The sequence below is a fragment of the Bufo gargarizans genome, unplaced genomic scaffold (genome assembly GCF_014858855.1).
Source record: "Bufo gargarizans isolate SCDJY-AF-19 unplaced genomic scaffold, ASM1485885v1 original_scaffold_1687_pilon, whole genome shotgun sequence".
Taxonomy (NCBI): domain Eukaryota; kingdom Metazoa; phylum Chordata; class Amphibia; order Anura; family Bufonidae; genus Bufo; species Bufo gargarizans.
In genome coordinates, this window is record NW_025334467.1 from 17,998 (window position 1) to 35,570 (window position 17,573).

At 53.9% G+C, this 17,573-nt stretch overlaps 5 protein-coding genes across 7 annotated transcripts; 4 read left to right on the forward strand and 1 right to left on the reverse strand.

Annotated features, from left to right (window-relative positions):
* Positions 1-91: 91 nt before the first annotated feature.
* On the reverse strand, positions 92-16,612 carry LOC122923529. Its single transcript, XM_044274357.1, has 4 exons — positions 16,106-16,612; positions 13,510-13,543; positions 12,930-13,275; positions 92-406 (listed from the first exon to the last, which is right to left on the reverse strand). The coding sequence occupies exons 1-4, from the start codon at positions 16,401-16,403 to the stop codon at positions 92-94; spliced, it is 993 nt and encodes a 330-aa protein (XP_044130292.1). The 5' UTR covers positions 16,404-16,612.
* On the forward strand, positions 1,906-2,445 carry LOC122923526 (histone H2A type 1). The gene has a single exon (XM_044274353.1). It carries the CDS (start codon positions 1,906-1,908, stop codon positions 2,296-2,298), a length of 393 nt encoding a protein of 130 aa, XP_044130288.1. The 3' UTR covers positions 2,299-2,445.
* Positions 3,631-4,094, forward strand: LOC122923527 (histone H2B 1.1). The gene has a single exon (XM_044274354.1). The coding sequence runs from the start codon at positions 3,676-3,678 to the stop codon at positions 4,054-4,056; it is 381 nt and encodes a 126-aa protein (XP_044130289.1). The 5' UTR covers positions 3,631-3,675; the 3' UTR covers positions 4,057-4,094.
* LOC122923524 (histone H1B-like) lies at positions 9,511-12,077 on the forward strand. 3 transcript variants are annotated; one of them, XM_044274350.1, is made up of 2 exons: positions 9,511-10,142; positions 11,917-12,077. In XM_044274350.1, the coding sequence occupies exons 1-2, from the start codon at positions 9,511-9,513 to the stop codon at positions 12,014-12,016; spliced, it is 732 nt and encodes a 243-aa protein (XP_044130285.1). In that variant the 3' UTR covers positions 12,017-12,077. The 3 variants fall into 3 exon arrangements, with proteins under 3 accessions (XP_044130285.1, XP_044130286.1, XP_044130287.1); XM_044274351.1 differs by having other exon boundaries at positions 11,923-12,077; XM_044274352.1 differs by lacking the exon at positions 11,917-12,077 and having other exon boundaries at positions 9,511-10,146.
* Positions 14,909-15,343, forward strand: LOC122923528 (histone H2B 1.1). Its single transcript, XM_044274355.1, has one exon. It carries the CDS (start codon positions 14,925-14,927, stop codon positions 15,303-15,305), a length of 381 nt encoding a protein of 126 aa, XP_044130290.1. The 5' UTR covers positions 14,909-14,924; the 3' UTR covers positions 15,306-15,343.
* Positions 16,613-17,573: the final 961 nt, after the last annotated feature.

Consider the following 17,573-nt stretch of genomic DNA (forward strand, 5'->3'; position numbering starts at 1 on the left):
AGTCGCTGAGCGCAGAAGGAATTGTAGCTTCTCCCCGGGAAGATGTGGGCGGCTCTGAGAAGAGCCTTTGTGTTGTGAGGACGAGGCAGCATTAACCCCCAAAGCCGTAGAGAGTGCGGCCCTGGCGCTTGAGTGCGTAGACCACGTCCATGGCGGTGACGGTCTTCCTCTTGGCGTGCTCGGTGTAGGTGATGGCGTCCCGGATGACGTTCTCCAGGAAGACTTTCAGCACCCCGCGGGTCTCCTCATAGATGAGGCCGGAGATGCGCTTGACGCCTCCCCTGCGAGCTAGACGGCGGATGGCAGGCTTGGTGATGCCCTGGATGTTATCACGGAGCACCTTCCTGTGCCGCTTGGCGCCGCCTTTCCCGAGCCCTTTCCCTCCTTTACCGCGACCAGACATCTTCTAGGAGTGAGCAGAAAGCAGTGACTGCTCAGCCCAGAGCCCTCCTTTATATGGAGCATGGGCGGACCTGGAGGAGAACTACACGGAGAGGCCGCCTTTCTGGGGGCGGGGCTGTGCCTGAACACCAGGCCCCGCCCTCCCGCTCTGATTGGCTGAACTCAGAAGTGCTGGTGGTTTTCATTTTCCAGCCTCCATATTACATTATATTAAAGCCTCTATAATATATTATCAACCTCCACATTATATTACAGCCTCCATACTACCAGCCTCCGCATTACAGCCTCCATATTACCAGCCTCCACATAATATTACCAGCCTCCACATTACATCACAGCCTCTATTTTACATTACAGTCTCCATTTTGTATTATCAATCTCAACATTATATTACAGCCTTCATATTTTCAGCCTCTACATTACATTATAGCCTCCATATTATATTACAGCCTCCATGTTACATTACTGGCCTCCACATTATATTACCGTCATATACATTACATCACAGCATAAACATTATGTTACAGCCTCCATATTACATCACAGCCTCCACATTACAGCCTCCATACTACATCACAGCCTCAACATTATATTACAGCCTTCATATTACCAGCCTCTGCATCACATTACAGACTCCAAATTATAATACAGCCTCCATATTACATTACCGGCCTGCACATTATATTACAGCCTCCACATTATATTACTAGCCTCAACATTACCAGCCTCTGCATTACATTACAGACTTCAAATTATATTAGCCTCCATATTACATTACCGCCTCCACATTGACAGCCTCCATATTACCAGCCTGCAAATTACATTATATCCTCCGCATTATATTAAAGCCTCTATATTATATTATCAACCTCCACATTATATTACAGCCTTCATATTATATTACCAGTGCTCCCCTTATCCTCCCCAGTGCCCAATCACCACTCCCCTCATTAATAGAAGATCACTACTTCCCTAATTTTCCTCACTGGCTGACCACTACTCCCCTCATCATCCTCAATAGCATATAACTACTTCCCTCATACTTAGTGCCCGATCACTGCTCCCCTTATACACTGCAGCTGAGCTCTGCTCCCGCTATGAATGGCTGCGCATCAGCGAGCTGTGCGGCTGCTCAGTGCAGGGCGGGAGGACGAGGCTCCGCCCCTACGGGCACATAACGGCTGAGGGAGGGGGCCCTGAGCTCTGCTCCTATTGGCCGGGAGAGCTCAGGATCTCGTCGCTCATTTGAATTTCCCGCCTATAGTTCCCAAATGCAAATGAGCTGCTGATCTACAGGAGGAGCCGGTCATGTGAGCTGTACCCGTGTCATAAGCCACGCCCAGCGCCGCTCATTGGCTTCTCCACGAGTCTTGTCTCCGGTGGAGGCTTCTAATCCACCCAATGAGCGGCGCTGGGGGCGGAGCAGCAGCTTATAAAGGCGGCGGTTCCTCCGGATCACACACATCAGAGTCTTCGTTGCTGGTTTGTGCTCTGCAGAGAACGATGTCTGGACGCGGCAAACAAGGAGGCAAAGTGCGGGCTAAGGCCAAGACCCGCTCATCCCGGGCAGGGCTCCAGTTCCCGGTCGGCCGTGTGCACAGGCTCCTCCGCAAGGGCAACTACGCCGAGAGAGTGGGCGCCGGCGCTCCTGTCTACTTGGCCGCTGTGCTCGAGTATCTCACCGCCGAGATCCTGGAGCTGGCCGGCAATGCCGCCCGCGACAACAAGAAGACCCGCATCATCCCCCGTCACCTGCAGCTGGCCGTGCGCAACGACGAGGAGCTCAACAAGCTGCTGGGCGGAGTCACCATCGCCCAGGGCGGCGTCCTGCCCAACATCCAGGCCGTGCTGCTGCCCAAGAAGACCGAGAGCAGCAAGCCGGCCAAGAGCAAGTGAGCCCGGCTCTGCCCCGCCCCGAACCAAAGGCTCTTCTAAGAGCCGCCCACATGGTCTGTACGACTGAGCTGGCGATGCCGCTGATCTCCGCTGTGGAGGCGTCACACAGGGGCACTTACCGCTTCTGACAAGCGGCGAGTACATTGCTGCTGTAGAGGGTTCGTCCCCCTGTGTGTAATGGACTGCTCCTCCACGGCCGCTGAATTCTAACCGGACTGTAATTGAGCGGGAATTTCAAAAGCCAGAGATCAGCCAATCACTGTAAAGCACTTGTTCTATAGCTCCGCCCCTTCTCCAGTCTCTGCGCTGGTGTCCAGGGATAGAGCGCACGGCGGGGCTCACATCCATCCATTAGCAGATCACTACTTCCCTCATTCTCCTCACTGGCTGACCACTACTCCCCTAATCATCCTCAATACCATATAACTACTTCACTCATTTTCCTAATTGACCAACTGATCTCTGGCCGATCATTACTCCCCCCATCCTCAGTGTTCAATCACTACTCCCCCCCAATCCTCAGTGTTCAATCACTACTCCCCCCCCATCCTCAGTGTTCTATCACTACTCCCCTCATCCTCCCGAGTATACGATCACTGCTCCCCTCATCCGCTTGATCAGTGGTCTATAATGAGAAAATAATCCGCCTCGGACATGAGGCTTCCATGTATTCACACAATGCGGCAGCTCCGTCCTAGAGAAGGTGGGGGCTCTGAGAAGAGCAGGAGCGGCTCACATCCATCCATCCTGGTGGGCGGGGCTTGGCCACGCCCGCTGAATTCCTAACGGACGGTAATTGAGCGGGAATTTCAAAAGCCACGGTATTAGTTCTATAGCCCCGCCCCCATAGCCTACTCCGTATTAACCCGTCAGTGGCCGCCTTCTCAAGCTCCCCACCGGAGAAGGGGAGAACAGTCCCGTATTCACTGGGCGGAGAAGAGCGGCTCCATCGCTGCGCTGGTGTCCAGGGATAGAGCGCACGATCCCCCTGCACGCACAGTACACTCAGCGGCGGCATCACTACCAGCAGAGGGCGGGGCGCAGTGAGGGGAGGGGCGGGTATCAGCCGAGCAGAGAGGCCCTGATAGACTGAATAGAAATGTTAGCTCCGCCTCTCCGCCCCTCCCGGCTCAGCTGAATGGATGGAAGTTCTGCCCCTCATTAGCAGAATGCATAGCTATGAGACCCACCCTCCTGCTGCTCCGCCCCCGGCTCAGCTGGATGGATGTGAGGCTGCCAATTGGGAGAAGTGGAGACACCACGTGACCCTCTCCTCCAGTAGATCGGCGCGCAGTCAGCAGCTCATTTGCATGGCCCGTGTATAAATACCGCTGCGGTGGGAGGAGGCGAACAGACGAGATTGTGTCTTCAGTCAGAATGCCCGAGCCCGCCAAGTCCGCCCCAGCGCCCAAGAAGGGCTCCAAGAAAGCCGTCACCAAGGTCCAGAAGAAGGACGGCAAGAAGCGGAGGAAGAGCAGGAAGGAGAGCTATGCCATCTACGTCTACAAGGTGCTGAAGCAGGTGCACCCCGACACCGGCATCTCCTCCAAGGCCATGGGCATCATGAACTCCTTCGTCAACGACATCTTCGAGCGCATCGCAGGGGAAGCCTCCCGCCTGGCTCACTACAACAAGCGCTCCACCATCACCTCCCGGGAGATCCAGACCGCCGTGCGCCTGCTGCTGCCCGGAGAGCTGGCCAAGCACGCCGTCTCCGAGGGCACCAAGGCCGTCACCAAGTACACCAGCGCCAAGTGAGCGCCCCCCGCTCTCCGGACCCAAAGGCTCTTCTCAGAGCCCCCACCCTGTCTCCAGCGGAGCTGCTCCCGCGTCTCCCCGTTCTCACAGTGGCTGCGGTTTCCTCACTGTCAGCTAGATGAGATGCGGTACCGCTAGTGGAAGTTACAATACAAGCTATCCTGCTCCATGCCCATTCACTACTCCCATCATCCTCCTCCATGTCCGTTCACTACTCCTATCATCCTCCTCCATGCCCATTCACTACTCCCATCATCCTCCTCCGTGCCCATTCACTACTCCGATCATCCTTCTCAGTGTGGCGCTACCGCGGGACAGGCTGTGCGGCCGCTCAGGACAGGAGGACGAGGCTCCGCTCCTACGGGCACATAACGGCTGAGGGGTCCAGAGCTCTGCTATTGGCTGGGAGAGCTCAGGATCTCGTCGCTCATTTGAATTTCCCGCCTATAGTTGAGCCGCTGATCTACAGGAGGAGCCGGTCATGTGACCCGTACCAGCGCCGCTCATTGGCGTCTTTGTCTCTGCAGCTCCGGGACGGATTAACCCCTCAGTCTCCGAGCACTGCTCGTCTTGTAGCTGCGGGGACAGGAGCGGTGGAGAACACCCGGGGCTCGGGATTTAGATTACTGGGGCTTTCTGTATTGTAGAGCTCCGGCTGTACTGAGCACAGGGCGCCGCTGATCTCTGACAATTGTCCGGCTCTCAGTCCCCTGATGTGCGGGCGGTGTTAACCCCTCAGTGGCTGAGCGCAGACGGAATTGTAGCTTCTCCCCGGGGAGATGTGGGCGGCTCTGAGAAGAGCCTTTGTGCTGTGAGGACGGAGGCAGCATTAACCCCCGAAGCCGTAGAGAGTGCGGCCCTGGCGCTTGAGCGCGTAGACCACGTCCATGGCGGTGACGGTCTTCCTCTTGGCGTGCTCGGTGTAGGTGACGGCGTCCCGGATGACGTTCTCCAGGAAGACTTTCAGCACCCCGCGGGTCTCCTCTTAGATGAGGCCGGAGATGCGCTTGACGCCTCCCCTGCGAGCTAGACGGCGGATGGCAGGCTTGGTGATGCCCTGGATGTTATCGCGGAGCACCTTCCTGTGCCGCTTGGCGCCGCCTTTCCCGAGCCCTTTCCCTCCTTTACCGCGACCAGACATCTTCTAGGTGTGAGCAGAAAGCAGTGACTGCTCAGCCCAGAGCCCTCCTTTATATGGAGCATGGGCGGACCTGGAGGAGAACTACACGGAGAGGCCGCCTTTCTGGGGGCGGGGCTGTGCCTGAACACCAGGCCCCGCCCTCCCGCTCTGATTGGCTGAGCTCAGAAGTGCTGGTGGTTTTCATTTTCCAGCCCCCGTATTACCAGCCTGTAAATTACATTATATTAAAGATTAAAGCCGCTATAATATATTATCAACCTCAACATTATAGCCTCCACATTATTTTACAGCCTCCATACTACCAGCCTCTGCATTACATTACAGCCTCCATATTATATTACCGGCCTCTACATTACAGTATAGCCTCCACATTACTTTACTGCCTCCATGTTACATTACCGACCTCCACATTATATTACAGCCTCCATATTACCGGCCTCTACATTACATCACAGCCTCTAAATTACATTACAGCCTCCATACTACCAACCTCCACATTACATCACAGCCTCCACATAATACTACCAGCCTCCACATTACATCACAGCCTCTATTTTACATTACAGCCTCCATTTTGTATTATCAATCTCAACATTATTTTAAAGCCTTCATATTTTCAGCCTCTACATTACATTATAGCCTCCATATTATATTACAGCCTCTATGTTACATTACCGGCCTCCACATTATATTACCGTCATCTACATTACATCACAGCATAAACATTATGTTACAGCCTCCATATTTTCAGCCTCCACATTACATCACAGCCTCCACATTATATTACTAGCCTCTACATTACATACCAGCCTCCACATTATATTACAGCCTTCATATTACCATCCTCTGCATTACATTACAGACTCCAAATTATATTACAGCCTCCATATTACATTACCGGCCTGCACATTATATTACTAGCCTCTACATTACATTACAGCCTCCATACTACCAGCCTCCACATTACATTACAGACTCCAAATTATATTACAGCCTCCATATAACATTACTGGCCTGCACATTATATCCTCTGCATTATATTAAAGTATCTATATTATATTACAGCCTCCATATTATATTAACAGTCATAACATTACCGGCCTCTACATTACAGCCTTCATATTACATTACCAGTATCCACATTATATAACAGCCTCCACATTATATAACAGCCTCCATATTATATTACAGCCTCCACATTATATTACATCCTTCATATTACCGGCCTCTGCATTACATTACAGCCTCAATATTACATTACCCGCCTCCACATTATATTACTGCTCCCTATTACCGGCCTCTACATTACAGTCTCCATATTACATTACCAATGTCCATATTTACAGCCTCCATATTATAAGCCTCTACATTACATTTCAGCCTTCATGCTACCAGCCTCCATACTACCAGCCTCCACATTACATTGCAGCTTCTATATTACATTTCAGCCTCCATTTTATATTATCAACCTCAGCATTTTATTGAAGCCTTCATATTTTAAGCCTCTACGTTACATTATAGCCTCCACATCATATTACAGCCTCTATATTACCAGCCTCCACATTAGATTACAGCCACCATGTTACATTTCCAGCCTTCGTATTACCGGCCTCTACATTACAGTCTCCATGTTACATTACCGGCCTTCACATTATATTACAGACTTCATATTATCAGCCTATACATTACATCACAGCCTAAAGATTATGTTACAGCCTCCATATTGCTTGCCTCTACATTACAGTCTCTATACTACCAGCCTCCACATTACCAGCTTACATTTTAAATTGCCGACCTCCGTGTTATATTACAGCCTCTGTATTACTGGCCTCTACATTACAGTCTACATGTTACATTACCAGCCTCCATATTACCGTTCTCCACATTGCATCACTGCTTCCACAATATATTACAGCCTTCATATTACCAGCCTCTGCATTAAATTACAGCATCCAAATTATATTACAGCCTCCATATTACCAGCCTCCACTTAACATTACCTGTCTCTATGTTACATTACCGGCCTCCATGTTACATTACAGCCTCTGTATTACTGGCCTCTACATTACAGTATACATGTTACATTACCAGCCTCCACATTATATTACAGACTCCATATTACCGTCCTCTACATTACATCACAGCCTAAACATTATGTTACAGCCTCTATATTTTCAGCCTCCACATTATATGACAGCCTCCATATAACTAGCCTCCACATTACCAGCCTCTACATTACATTATAGCCTCCACATTATATTACAGCATCTATATTACCAACCTCCACATTACATTACAGCCTCTGTATTATATTACCAGCCTCTAAATTATATGACAGCCTCAATATTACCCGCCTCTACATTACAGCCTGCACAATATAGGACAGCCTCCATATTATGGGAATCTACATTAAAGCATCCACATTATATTACAGCCTCCATATTACATTACCAACGTCCACATTATATAACAGCCTCCATATTATATTACAGCCTCCATGTTACATTTCCAGCCTTCATATTACCGGCCTCTACATTAGTCTCCATGTTACATTACCAGCCTCCACATTATATTGCAGACTCCATATTACCGTCCTCTACATTACATCACAGCCTAAACATTATGTTACAGCCTCCATATTACTATCATCTAAATTACAGCCTCTATACTGCCATTCTCCAAATGATATTACAGACTCCATATTACCAGCCTCTATGTAACATTACCGGAATCCAAATAATATTACAGCTTCCGTATGACCGCCTCTACATTACAGTCTCTATGTTACATTACCGGCCTCCACATTATATTACAGACTTCATATTATCGTCTTCTACAGCCTCCATATTACTAGCCTCTACATTACAGTCTCTATACTACTAGCCTCCACATTATATTACAGCCTCCATTTAACATTGCCGGCCTTCATGTTATATTACAGCCTCTGTATTTATGGCCTCTACATTACAGTCTACGTGCTACATTACCAGCCTCCACATTATATTACAGACTCCATATTGCCGTTCTCTACATTACATCACAGCCTAAACATTGTTACAGCCTCCACATTATATGACAGCCTCCATATAACTAGCCTCCACATTACCAGCCTCTACATTACATTATATCCTAAACATTATATTACAGCCTCTGTATTACCAACCTCAACATTACATTATAGCCTCTGTACTATATTACCAGCCTCTACATTATATGACAGCCTCAATATTACCCGCCTCTACATTACAGCCTCCATATTATATTACCGGCCTCCACATTATATGACAGCCTCCATATTATGGGCCTCTACATTAAAGCATCCACATTATATTACAGCGTCCACATTATATTACCAGCCTCCATACTATACTGTCCTATACCATACTGTGCTGTACTATACTGTGCTGTACTATATTGTGCTGCACTATACTATACTTTGCTGTACTATGCTATACTATACTTTGCTGTACTATACTGTTCTATACTGTACTTTGCCGTATTGTCCTGAGGTTACGGAGGTGCAATGAGGGGGATTATAGGGGCAGTTTTCTCCACATTTATTACTCCCCAGAATATTTCCGGGGGTCAGTAAAGCGGGGTCCATACTCTGCCCCATTGTACCGGCACCCCCTCTGCTGCAGCCCTGGCCACAAGACGCATCTCTGCTCCCTGAGAGCCCTGTACACACATGAGGCGGCATCACTGCAGCGGGGAATGTGCGGGGACACGGAGCACTGGAGCCCGGGAGCCGGCAGGGAGCGGAGGCCGCCGCCTGTGTTACCCTCCCGTGCTCTCCGCGGCTCCAGCTCCTCCCCGCAGCGTCCGAGCAGCTTCCTGCGGCCCCACCTTGTGGGGAAGAGCCCTGGGATGGGGACGAGGGCCGGGAAGAGAGGGAACGAGCCCCCGCAGCGGAGCCATCGGGCCGGATCCAGCCGGATGTGCAGAACGTCAGGCAGAGCGGGAGGACTGTGGCGGAGATCCCGGGGCCTGCTCCTGCCTCCTCCGCCACAGACGGCGGCACACGGTGAGGGGGGATGTCCGGGAGGAGGCAGGCGCGGAGAAGGCGGCCTCTCCTGTCCGGTTCTAGCCGCGAAAGGGCTCTTCTCCCGGGCAGGGAAGCACAAGGGGAGAGCGGAGCTGCAGCCGGGCTGAGAGGGGTGAAGGCGGGGCCTGTGTCTAGTGTCAGCCAATAGACGCGCAGGAGGGCGGAGCTCAGCAGCCAATCACTGCGCAGCGCTCCACATATAAGAGGCGGCCCCGGCTCCGGCCTCAGTGTTTTCTACAGAAGTATTTGTATTTACGTCCCACACAAGATGGCAGAGACCGCGCCAGCAGCCGCCGCTCCTCCTCCCGCCGAAGCGGCCGCCAAGTCCAAGAGGCAGCCGAAGAAATCCGCCGCTGCAGGGGGCGCCAAGAAAAGCAAGAAGCCGTCCGGTCCCAGCGTGTCCGAGCTCCTCGTCACAGCCGTGTCCGCCTCCAAGGAGCGCAGCGGGGTGTCTCTGGCCGCCCTGAAGAAGGCTCTGGCTGCAGGAGGGTGCGATGTGGAGAAGAATAATAGCCGCATCAAGGTGGCCATCAGGGCTCTGGTCACCAAGGGGACCCTCACCCAGGTGAAGGGCAGCGGCGCCTCCGGCTCCTTCAAGCTCAACAAGAAGCAGCAGGAGACCAAGGACAAGGCGGCCAAGAAGAAGCCGGCGGCCAAGAAACCTGCAGCTACTGCGGCCAAGAAACCCGCTAAATCCCCGAAGAAGCCCAAGAAGGCTCCGGCCAAGAGCCCGAAAAAGACCAAGAAACCAGACGCGGCCAAGAAAGCAGCCAAGAAGCCGAAGGCTGCCCCCAAGCCCAAGAAGCTGGCCAAGAGTCCGGCTAAGAAGGCGGCCAAACCCAAGGCTGCCAAGAGTCCGGCTAAGAAAGCGGCGAAAGCCAAGAAGAGCGCGGCCAAGAAGTAACCGGCGCCGCCCGCACTTCTCTCCCAAAGGCTCTTCTCAGAGCCACCACCTCCTCCTCAGACGAGCTCCACTCCGCCCTTCTGCCCTCGTTTTCCGCTCACGGCGGGCGGGGGCTCCGGCTCCTCTGCGGGAAGGAATAGGGGGCGGGTTAACCCTGTCAGCGCCGCTCTCTTCAGTCTATCAGGGCTCGGCTGATACCCGCCCCGCCCCTCACTGCGCCCCGCCCTCTGCTGGTGGTGATGCCGCCGCTGAGTGTACTGTGCGTGCAGGGGGATCGTGCGCTCTATCCCTGGACACCAGCGCAGCGATGGAGCCGCTCTTCTCTGCACAGAGACTACGGGACTGTTCTCCGTTGGGGAGCGGGAGAAGGCGGCCACTGACGGGTTATTACTGAGCAGGCTATGGGGGGCGGGGCTATAGAACTAGTACCATGGCTTTTAAAATACCCGCTCAATTACCGTCCGGTAAGAATTCAGCGGCCGTGGACAAGCTCCGCCCCCGACTCATCTAAATGGATGGATGTGAGCCCCGCCTCCCCTCCTGCTCCGCCCCCCGGCTCTTTTGAATAAATAGTTGTGAGCCCTGCCCCCCGTCTCAGCTGAATGGATGTTGTGAGCCACTCCCCTCCTGTTCCTCCGCCCCGGCTCTTTTGAATGAATATTTGTGAGCCCCGCCCCTCCTGCTGCTCCGCCGCCGGCTCAGCTGAATGGATGATGTGAGCCCTCCCCTCCTGCTGCTCCGCCCCCCGCTCCTGCTCTTCTCAGAGCCCCCCCCTTCTCTAGGACGGAGCTGCCGCATTGTGTGAATACATGGAAGCCTCATGTCCGAGGCGGATTATTCCCTCATTATAGACCACTGATCGGGAGGATGAGGGGAGCAGTGATCGTATACTCGGGAGGATGAGGGGAGTAGTGATCGGCCAAAGAGAAGGATGGGGGAAGTAGTGATTGGACACTGAGGATGGGGGGGAGTAATGATCGGCCAGAGAGAAGGATGGGGGGAGTAGTGATCGGCCAGAGAGAAGGATGGGGGGAGTAGTGATTGGACACTTGAGGAGGGTGGGGGGAGTAGTGATTGGACACTTGAGGAGGATGGGGGGAGTAGTGATTGGGCACTTGAGGAGGAGGAGGCAGTGAAGGACGAGCGGCTGGATGGACCCACAGAGCCGGGCACTCGGGGATACACCGGGACACTGTGCTATGGGGGGGCGGCCGGCAATTGGTGGAGCAAAGAGGGCGTGTCCTCACGAGCCTTTTCAGGTCATCTGCTTCCTCATTGGCTGTAGGATTTGGCGCTGAAAACCGGATTTGGATTCAGCCAATCACAGAGGAGTTCCCCCTGCGCCACCCGGATATAAGAGGTGACGGGCGGAGCGGGGCTGTCAGTCTCATCTGTACAGAGAAGAGAACGATGTCTGGACGCGGCAAACAAGGAGGCAAAGTGCGGGCTAAGGCCAAGACCCGCTCATCCCGGGCAGGGCTCCAGTTCCCGGTCGGCCGTGTGCACAGGCTCCTCCGCAAGGGCAACTACGCCCAGAGGGTGGGCGCCGGCGCTCCCGTCTACTTGGCCGCTGTGCTCGAGTATCTCACCGCCGAGATCCTGGAGCTGGCCGGCAATGCCGCCCGCGACAACAAGAAGACCCGCATCATCCCCCGTCACCTGCAGCTGGCCGTGCGCAACGACGAGGAGCTCAACAAGCTGCTGGGCGGAGTCACCATCGCCCAGGGCGGCGTCCTGCCCAACATCCAGGCCGTGCTGCTGCCCAAGAAGACCGAGAGCAGCAAGCCGGCCAAGAGCAAGTGAGCCCGGCTCTGCCCCGCCCCAAACCAAAGGCTCTTCTAAGAGCCCCCCACATGGTCTGTACGACTGAGCTGGCGATGCCGCTGATCTCCGCTGTGGAGGCGTCACACAGGGGCACTTACCGCTCCTGACTAGAGATGGGAAGTTTTACATGAATGGAGTCTTTGGCTTCAGTTGCTGACTCGGGCTGACCAGTGACCCGGAGAGGTAATAAGTGTTAGACCAGTGGTGACCTGACGGAGGACTAGAGGGGGAGCTGGGGGCACTGGTCTGGGCATTATACTGAGTGGGGGGCACTGCTGGAGGCGTCCTATTATATGGACAGCACTGGGAGGGCTTTATACCGCTGCAGCCTGGTCCTAGACTCCGTGCGCTGCTCTAGTGACTCAGAGAATAGGAGGAGTCTATAAGTCAGTAGGATGATGGGATTCTTAGCCTCAGCGCACGACCCCCTGTACTGTGTGCGCCTCCGCTCCCCCTGCTGCTCGGACACGGATCGGACAGCACTACTCCGGACATAGTGCGGGCAGACATTGCTGCTGGAGAGGGTTTGGCCGCTGATCTCTAACCGGACTGTAATTAAGCGGGAATTTCAAAAGCCAGAGATCAGCCAATCACTGTAAAGCACTTGTCCTATAGCTCCGCCCCCTTCTCCCGCTACCCCTGCAGCGCTGAGTGGAGATAGCGGTGGGCAGGGAGGATGGAGGCGGTTATCGGTCACGGTCAGCGAGTCCCTGATAGACGGGGGGAGATACAGAGAGAGCGCCTTCTGGATAAAGGAACTGCTCTTACTAATCACAGTGCTGAAAGGGTTAACCCGCCTCCTGTGAGCAGAGGTGAAGGGCGGAGTGGAGCTCGTCTGAGGAGGAGGTGGTGGCTCTGAGAAGAGCCTTTGTTGGGTGCGGGGCGCAGATCTAAGCCCTCTCCCCACGGATCCTGCGGGCCAGCTGGATATCCTTGGGCATGATGGTGACCCTCTTGGCGTGGATGGCGCAGAGGTTGGTGTCCTCGAAGAGCCCGACCAGGTAAGCCTCGCTGGCCTCCTGCAGGGCCATGACGGCCGAGCTCTGGAAGCGAAGGTCGGTCTTGAAGTCCTGGGCGATCTCTCTGACCAGGCGCTGGAAGGGCAGCTTCCGGATGAGCAGCTCGGTGGACTTCTGGTAGCGCCGGATCTCCCGGAGAGCGACGGTCCCGGGCCGGTAGCGGTGAGGCTTCTTGACTCCGCCAGTGGCGGGGGCGCTCTTCCTGGCGGCCTTAGTGGCCAGCTGCTTGCGGGGAGCTTTCCCGCCGGTGGACTTACGCGCTGTCTGCTTGGTTCTGGCCATGGCTCTGCAGAGATCTGTACACAGCAAGAGAATGAGGCAAGGAGCGGACCGTGCAGATCATTTATACTCCCGGCCTCGTCCTCATTGGCTCATGTAAACCACACCCCTACATCCCTATTGGTTTATTCGTACAATGATGTGTCCGCCAAAACGTCCGTTACCAATCATCGTTCACAGTCTGTACGACTGAGCTGGCGATGCCGCTGATCTCCGCTGTGGAGGCGTCACACAGGGGCACTTACCGCTCCTGACATGCGGCGAGTACATTGCTGCTGTAGAGGGTTCGTCCCCCTGTGTGTAATGGACTGCTCCTCCACGGCCGCTGAATTCTAACCGGACTGTAATTGAGCGGGAATTTCAAAAGCCAGAGATCAGCCAATCACTGTAAAGCACTTGTTCTATAGCTCCACCCCCTTCTCCAGTCTCTGCGCTGGTGTCCAGGGATAGAGCGCACGGCGGGGCTCCCATCCATACATTAGCAGATCACTACTTCCCTCATTCTCCTCACTGGCTGACCACTACTCCCCTAATCATCCTCAATACCATATAACTACTTCACTCATTCTCCTCATTGACCAACTGATCTCTGGCCGATCATCACTCCCCCCATCCTCAGTGTCATCACTCTCCCCCCATCCTTCTCTTTGGCCGATCACTACTCCCCTCATCCTCCTGAGTATACTATCACTACTCCCCTCATCCTCCCGATCAGTGGTCTATAATGAGGGAATAATCCGCCTCGGACATGAGGCTTCCATGCATTAACACAATGTGACAGTTCCGTCCTAGAGAAGGTGGGGGCTCTGAGAAGAGCAGGAGCGGGGGGCGGAGCAGCAGAAGGGGAGGGGCTCACATTCATTCATCTATTCAGCTGAGCCGGGGGGCGGAGCAGCAGGAGGGGAGGGGCTCAAATCATCCATTCAGCTGAGCCGGGGGGCGGAGCAGCAGAAGGGGCGGGGCTCGCATCTTTCAATTTACTGAGCCGTGGGGCGGAGCAGAAAGAGGGAAGGGGCTCACATATAACCATTCAGTTGAGCCGAAGGGCGGAGCAGCAGGAGGGGCGAGGCTCACATCCATCCATTCAGATGAGCTGGGGGCGGAGCTTCTCCACGCCCGCTGAATTCTTACGGACGGTAATGAGCGGGAATTTCAAAAAGCCATTGTACTAGTTCTATAGCCCCGCCCCCATAGCCTGCTCAGTATTAACCCGTCAGTGGCCGCCTTCTCCCGCTCCCCACCGGAGAACAGTCCCGTATTCACTGCGCGGAGAAGAGCAGCTCCATCGCTGCGCTGGTGTCCAGGGATAGAGCGCACGATCCCCCTGCACGCACAGTACACTCAGCGGCGGCATCACTACCGGCAGAGGGCGGGGCGCAGTGAGGGGCGGGGCGCAGTGAGGGGCGGGGCGGGTATCAGCCGAGCAGAGAGGCCTTGATAGACTGAGGAGAGATGTGAGCCCCGCCCCCCTGTTTGCTCCGCCCCCGGCTCAGCTGGATGGATGTGAGGCTGCCAATTGGGAGAAGTGGAGACACCACGTGACCCTCTCCTCCAGTAGATCAGCGCGCAGTCAGCGGCAGCTCATTTGCATGGCCCGTGTATAAATACCGCTGCGGTGGGAGGAGGCGAACAGACGAGATTGTGTCTTCAGTCACAATGCCCGAGCCCGCCAAGTCCGCCCCAGCGCCCAAGAAGGGCTCCAAGAAAGCCGTCACCAAGGTCCAGAAGAAGGACGGCAAGAAGCGGCGGAAGAGCAGGAAGGAGAGCTATGCCATCTACGTCTACAAGGTGCTGAAGCAGGTCCACCCCGACACCGGCATCTCCTCCAAGGCCATGGGCATCATGAACTCCTTCGTCAACGACATCTTCGAGCGCATCGCAGGGGAAGCCTCCCGCCTGGCTCACTACAACAAGCGCTCCACCATCACCTCCCGGGAGATCCAGACCGCCGTGCGCCTGCTGCTGCCCGGAGAGCTGGCCAAGCACGCCGTCTCCGAGGGCACCAAGGCCGTCACCAAGTACACCAGCGCCAAGTGAGCGCCCCCCGCTCTCCGGACCCAAAGGCTCTTCTCAGAGCCCCCACCCTGTCTCCAGCGGAGCTGCTCCCGCGTCTCCCCGTTCTCAGAGTGGCTGCGGTTTCCTCACTGTCAGCTAGATGAGATGCGGTACCGCTAGTGGAAGTTACAATACAAGCTATCCTGCTCCATGCCCATTTACTACTCCCATCATCCTCCATGCCCATTCACTACTCCGATCATCCTCCTCCATGCCCATTCACTACTCTCATTATCCTTCTCGATGTCTATTCACTGCTCCCATCATCCTCCTCCATGCCCATTCACTGCTCCAATCCTCCTCGGTGTGGCGCTCCCTGGGGACAGGCTGTGCTGCCGCTCAGGACAGGGGAACGAGGCTCCGCTCCTACGGGGACATAACGGCTGAGGACAGGAGAGCTCAGGATCTCGTCGCTCATTTGAATTTCCCGCCTATAGTTGAGCCGGTCATGTGACGTGTACCAGCGCCTCTCATTATTGGGATGGATTAACCCGAGCACAGCTCGTCTTGCGGCTGCGGGGGCAGGAGAGAGGTGGAGAACACCCGGGGCTCGGGATTTAGATTACTGGGGCTTTCTGTATTGTAGAGCTCCGGCTGTACTGAGCACAGGGCGCCGCTGATCTCTGACAATTGTCCGGCTCTCAGTCCCCTGATGTGCGGGCGGTGTTAACCCCTCAGTGGCTGAGCGCAGAAGGAATTGTAGCTTCTCCCCGGGAAGATGTGGGCGGCTCTGAGAAGAGCCTTTGTGCTGTGAGGACGGAGGCAGCATTAACCCCCGAAGCCGTAGAGAGTGCGGCCCTGGCGCTTGAGCGCGTAGACCACGTCCATGGCGGTGACGGTCTTCCTCTTGGCGTGCTCGGTGTAGGTGACGGCGTCCCGGATGACGTTCTCCAGGAAGACTTTCAGCACCCCGCGGGTCTCCTCATAGATGAGGCCGGAGATGCGCTTGACGCCTCCCCTGCGAGCTAGACGGCGGATGGCAGGCTTGGTGATGCCCTGGATGTTATCACGGAGCACCTTCCTGTGCCGCTTGGCGCCGCCTTTCCCGAGCCCTTTCCCTCCTTTACCGCGACCAGACATCTTCTAGGTGTGAGCAGAAAGCAGTGACTGCTCAGCCCAGAGCCCTCCTTTATATGGAGCATGGGCGGACCTGGAGGAGAACTGCACGGAGAGGTCGCATTTCTGGGGGCGGGGCTGTTCCTGAACACCAGGCCCCGCCCTCCAGCTGTGATTGGCTGAGCTCAGAAGTGCTGGTGGCTTTCATTTTCAAGACTGTAAATTACATTATATTAAAGCGTCTATATCAGGGCTGGCCAACCTGTGGCTCTCCAGCTGTTGTAAAACTACAACTCCCACCATGCTTTGCTGTAGGCTGATACCTGTAGGCAGTCTGGGCATGCTGGGAGTTGTAGTTTTGCAACAGCTGGAGAACCTCAGGTTGCCCATCCCTGGTCTATATTATATTATCAACCTCAACATTATAGCCTCCATATTATATTACAGCCTCCATACTACCAGCCTCTGCATTACATTATAGCCTCCACATTACATCTAGTTATCTATTACAGCCTCCATATTACCAGCCTGTAAATTACATCATATCCTCCGCATTATATTACAGCCTCTATATTATATTATCAACCTCAACATTATATTACAGCCTCCATACTACCAGCCTCCATATTACCAGCCTGTAAATTACATTATATCCTCCGCATTATTTACAGCCTCCACATTATATTACAGCCTTCCTAGTACCAGCCTCTGAATTACATTACAGACTCCAAATTATATTACAGCCTCCATTTAACATTACCGGACTGCACATTATATGCACATTATATTAAAGCCTATATATTAAATTATCAACCTTAACATTATATTACAGCCTCCATATTACCAGCCTCCATATTATATTAACAGTCTCCACATTACATTACAGCCTCAATATTATCTTACCGGCCTCTACATTGCAGCCTCCATATTATATTACAGACCTCCACATTATATGACAGCATCCATATTACAGCCTCCACATTATATAACAGCCTCCATATTACCAGCCTCCACATTATATAACAGGCTCCATATTACCAGCCTCCACATTATATAACAGGCTCCATATTACCGGCCTCTACATTACATTACAGCCTCTATATTACATTACCCGCCTCCACATAATATTACTGCCTCCGTATTACCGGCCTCTACATTACAGTCTCCATATTACATTACCAGCCTTCATATTTT

Excerpts from the sequence above, each read along its gene's own strand:
- LOC122923526 (XM_044274353.1), top strand. The coding sequence starts at position 1,906 with ATGTCTGGACGCGGCAAACAAGGAGGCAAAGTGCGGGCTAAGGCCAAG.
- LOC122923528 (XM_044274355.1), top strand. The coding sequence starts at position 14,925 with ATGCCCGAGCCCGCCAAGTCCGCCCCAGCGCCCAAGAAGGGCTCCAAG.
- LOC122923529 (XM_044274357.1), bottom strand. The coding sequence starts at position 16,403 with ATGTCTGGTCGCGGTAAAGGAGGGAAAGGGCTCGGGAAAGGCGGCGCC. Across the intron at positions 13,544-16,105 it reads CCAGGGCCGCACTCTCTACG|CAGCAATGTACTCGCCGCAT; the intron begins GCTTCGGGGGTT and ends AACCCTCTACAG. Across the intron at positions 13,276-13,509 it reads CCGCATGTCAGGAGCGGTAA|AGCCATGGCCAGAACCAAGC; the intron begins GTGCCCCTGTGT and ends AGATCTCTGCAG.
- LOC122923524 (XM_044274350.1), top strand. The coding sequence starts at position 9,511 with ATGGCAGAGACCGCGCCAGCAGCCGCCGCTCCTCCTCCCGCCGAAGCG. Across the intron at positions 10,143-11,916 it reads AAGAAGAGCGCGGCCAAGAA|ACCGAGAGCAGCAAGCCGGC; the intron begins GTAACCGGCGCC and ends CTGCCCAAGAAG.
- LOC122923527 (XM_044274354.1), top strand. The coding sequence starts at position 3,676 with ATGCCCGAGCCCGCCAAGTCCGCCCCAGCGCCCAAGAAGGGCTCCAAG.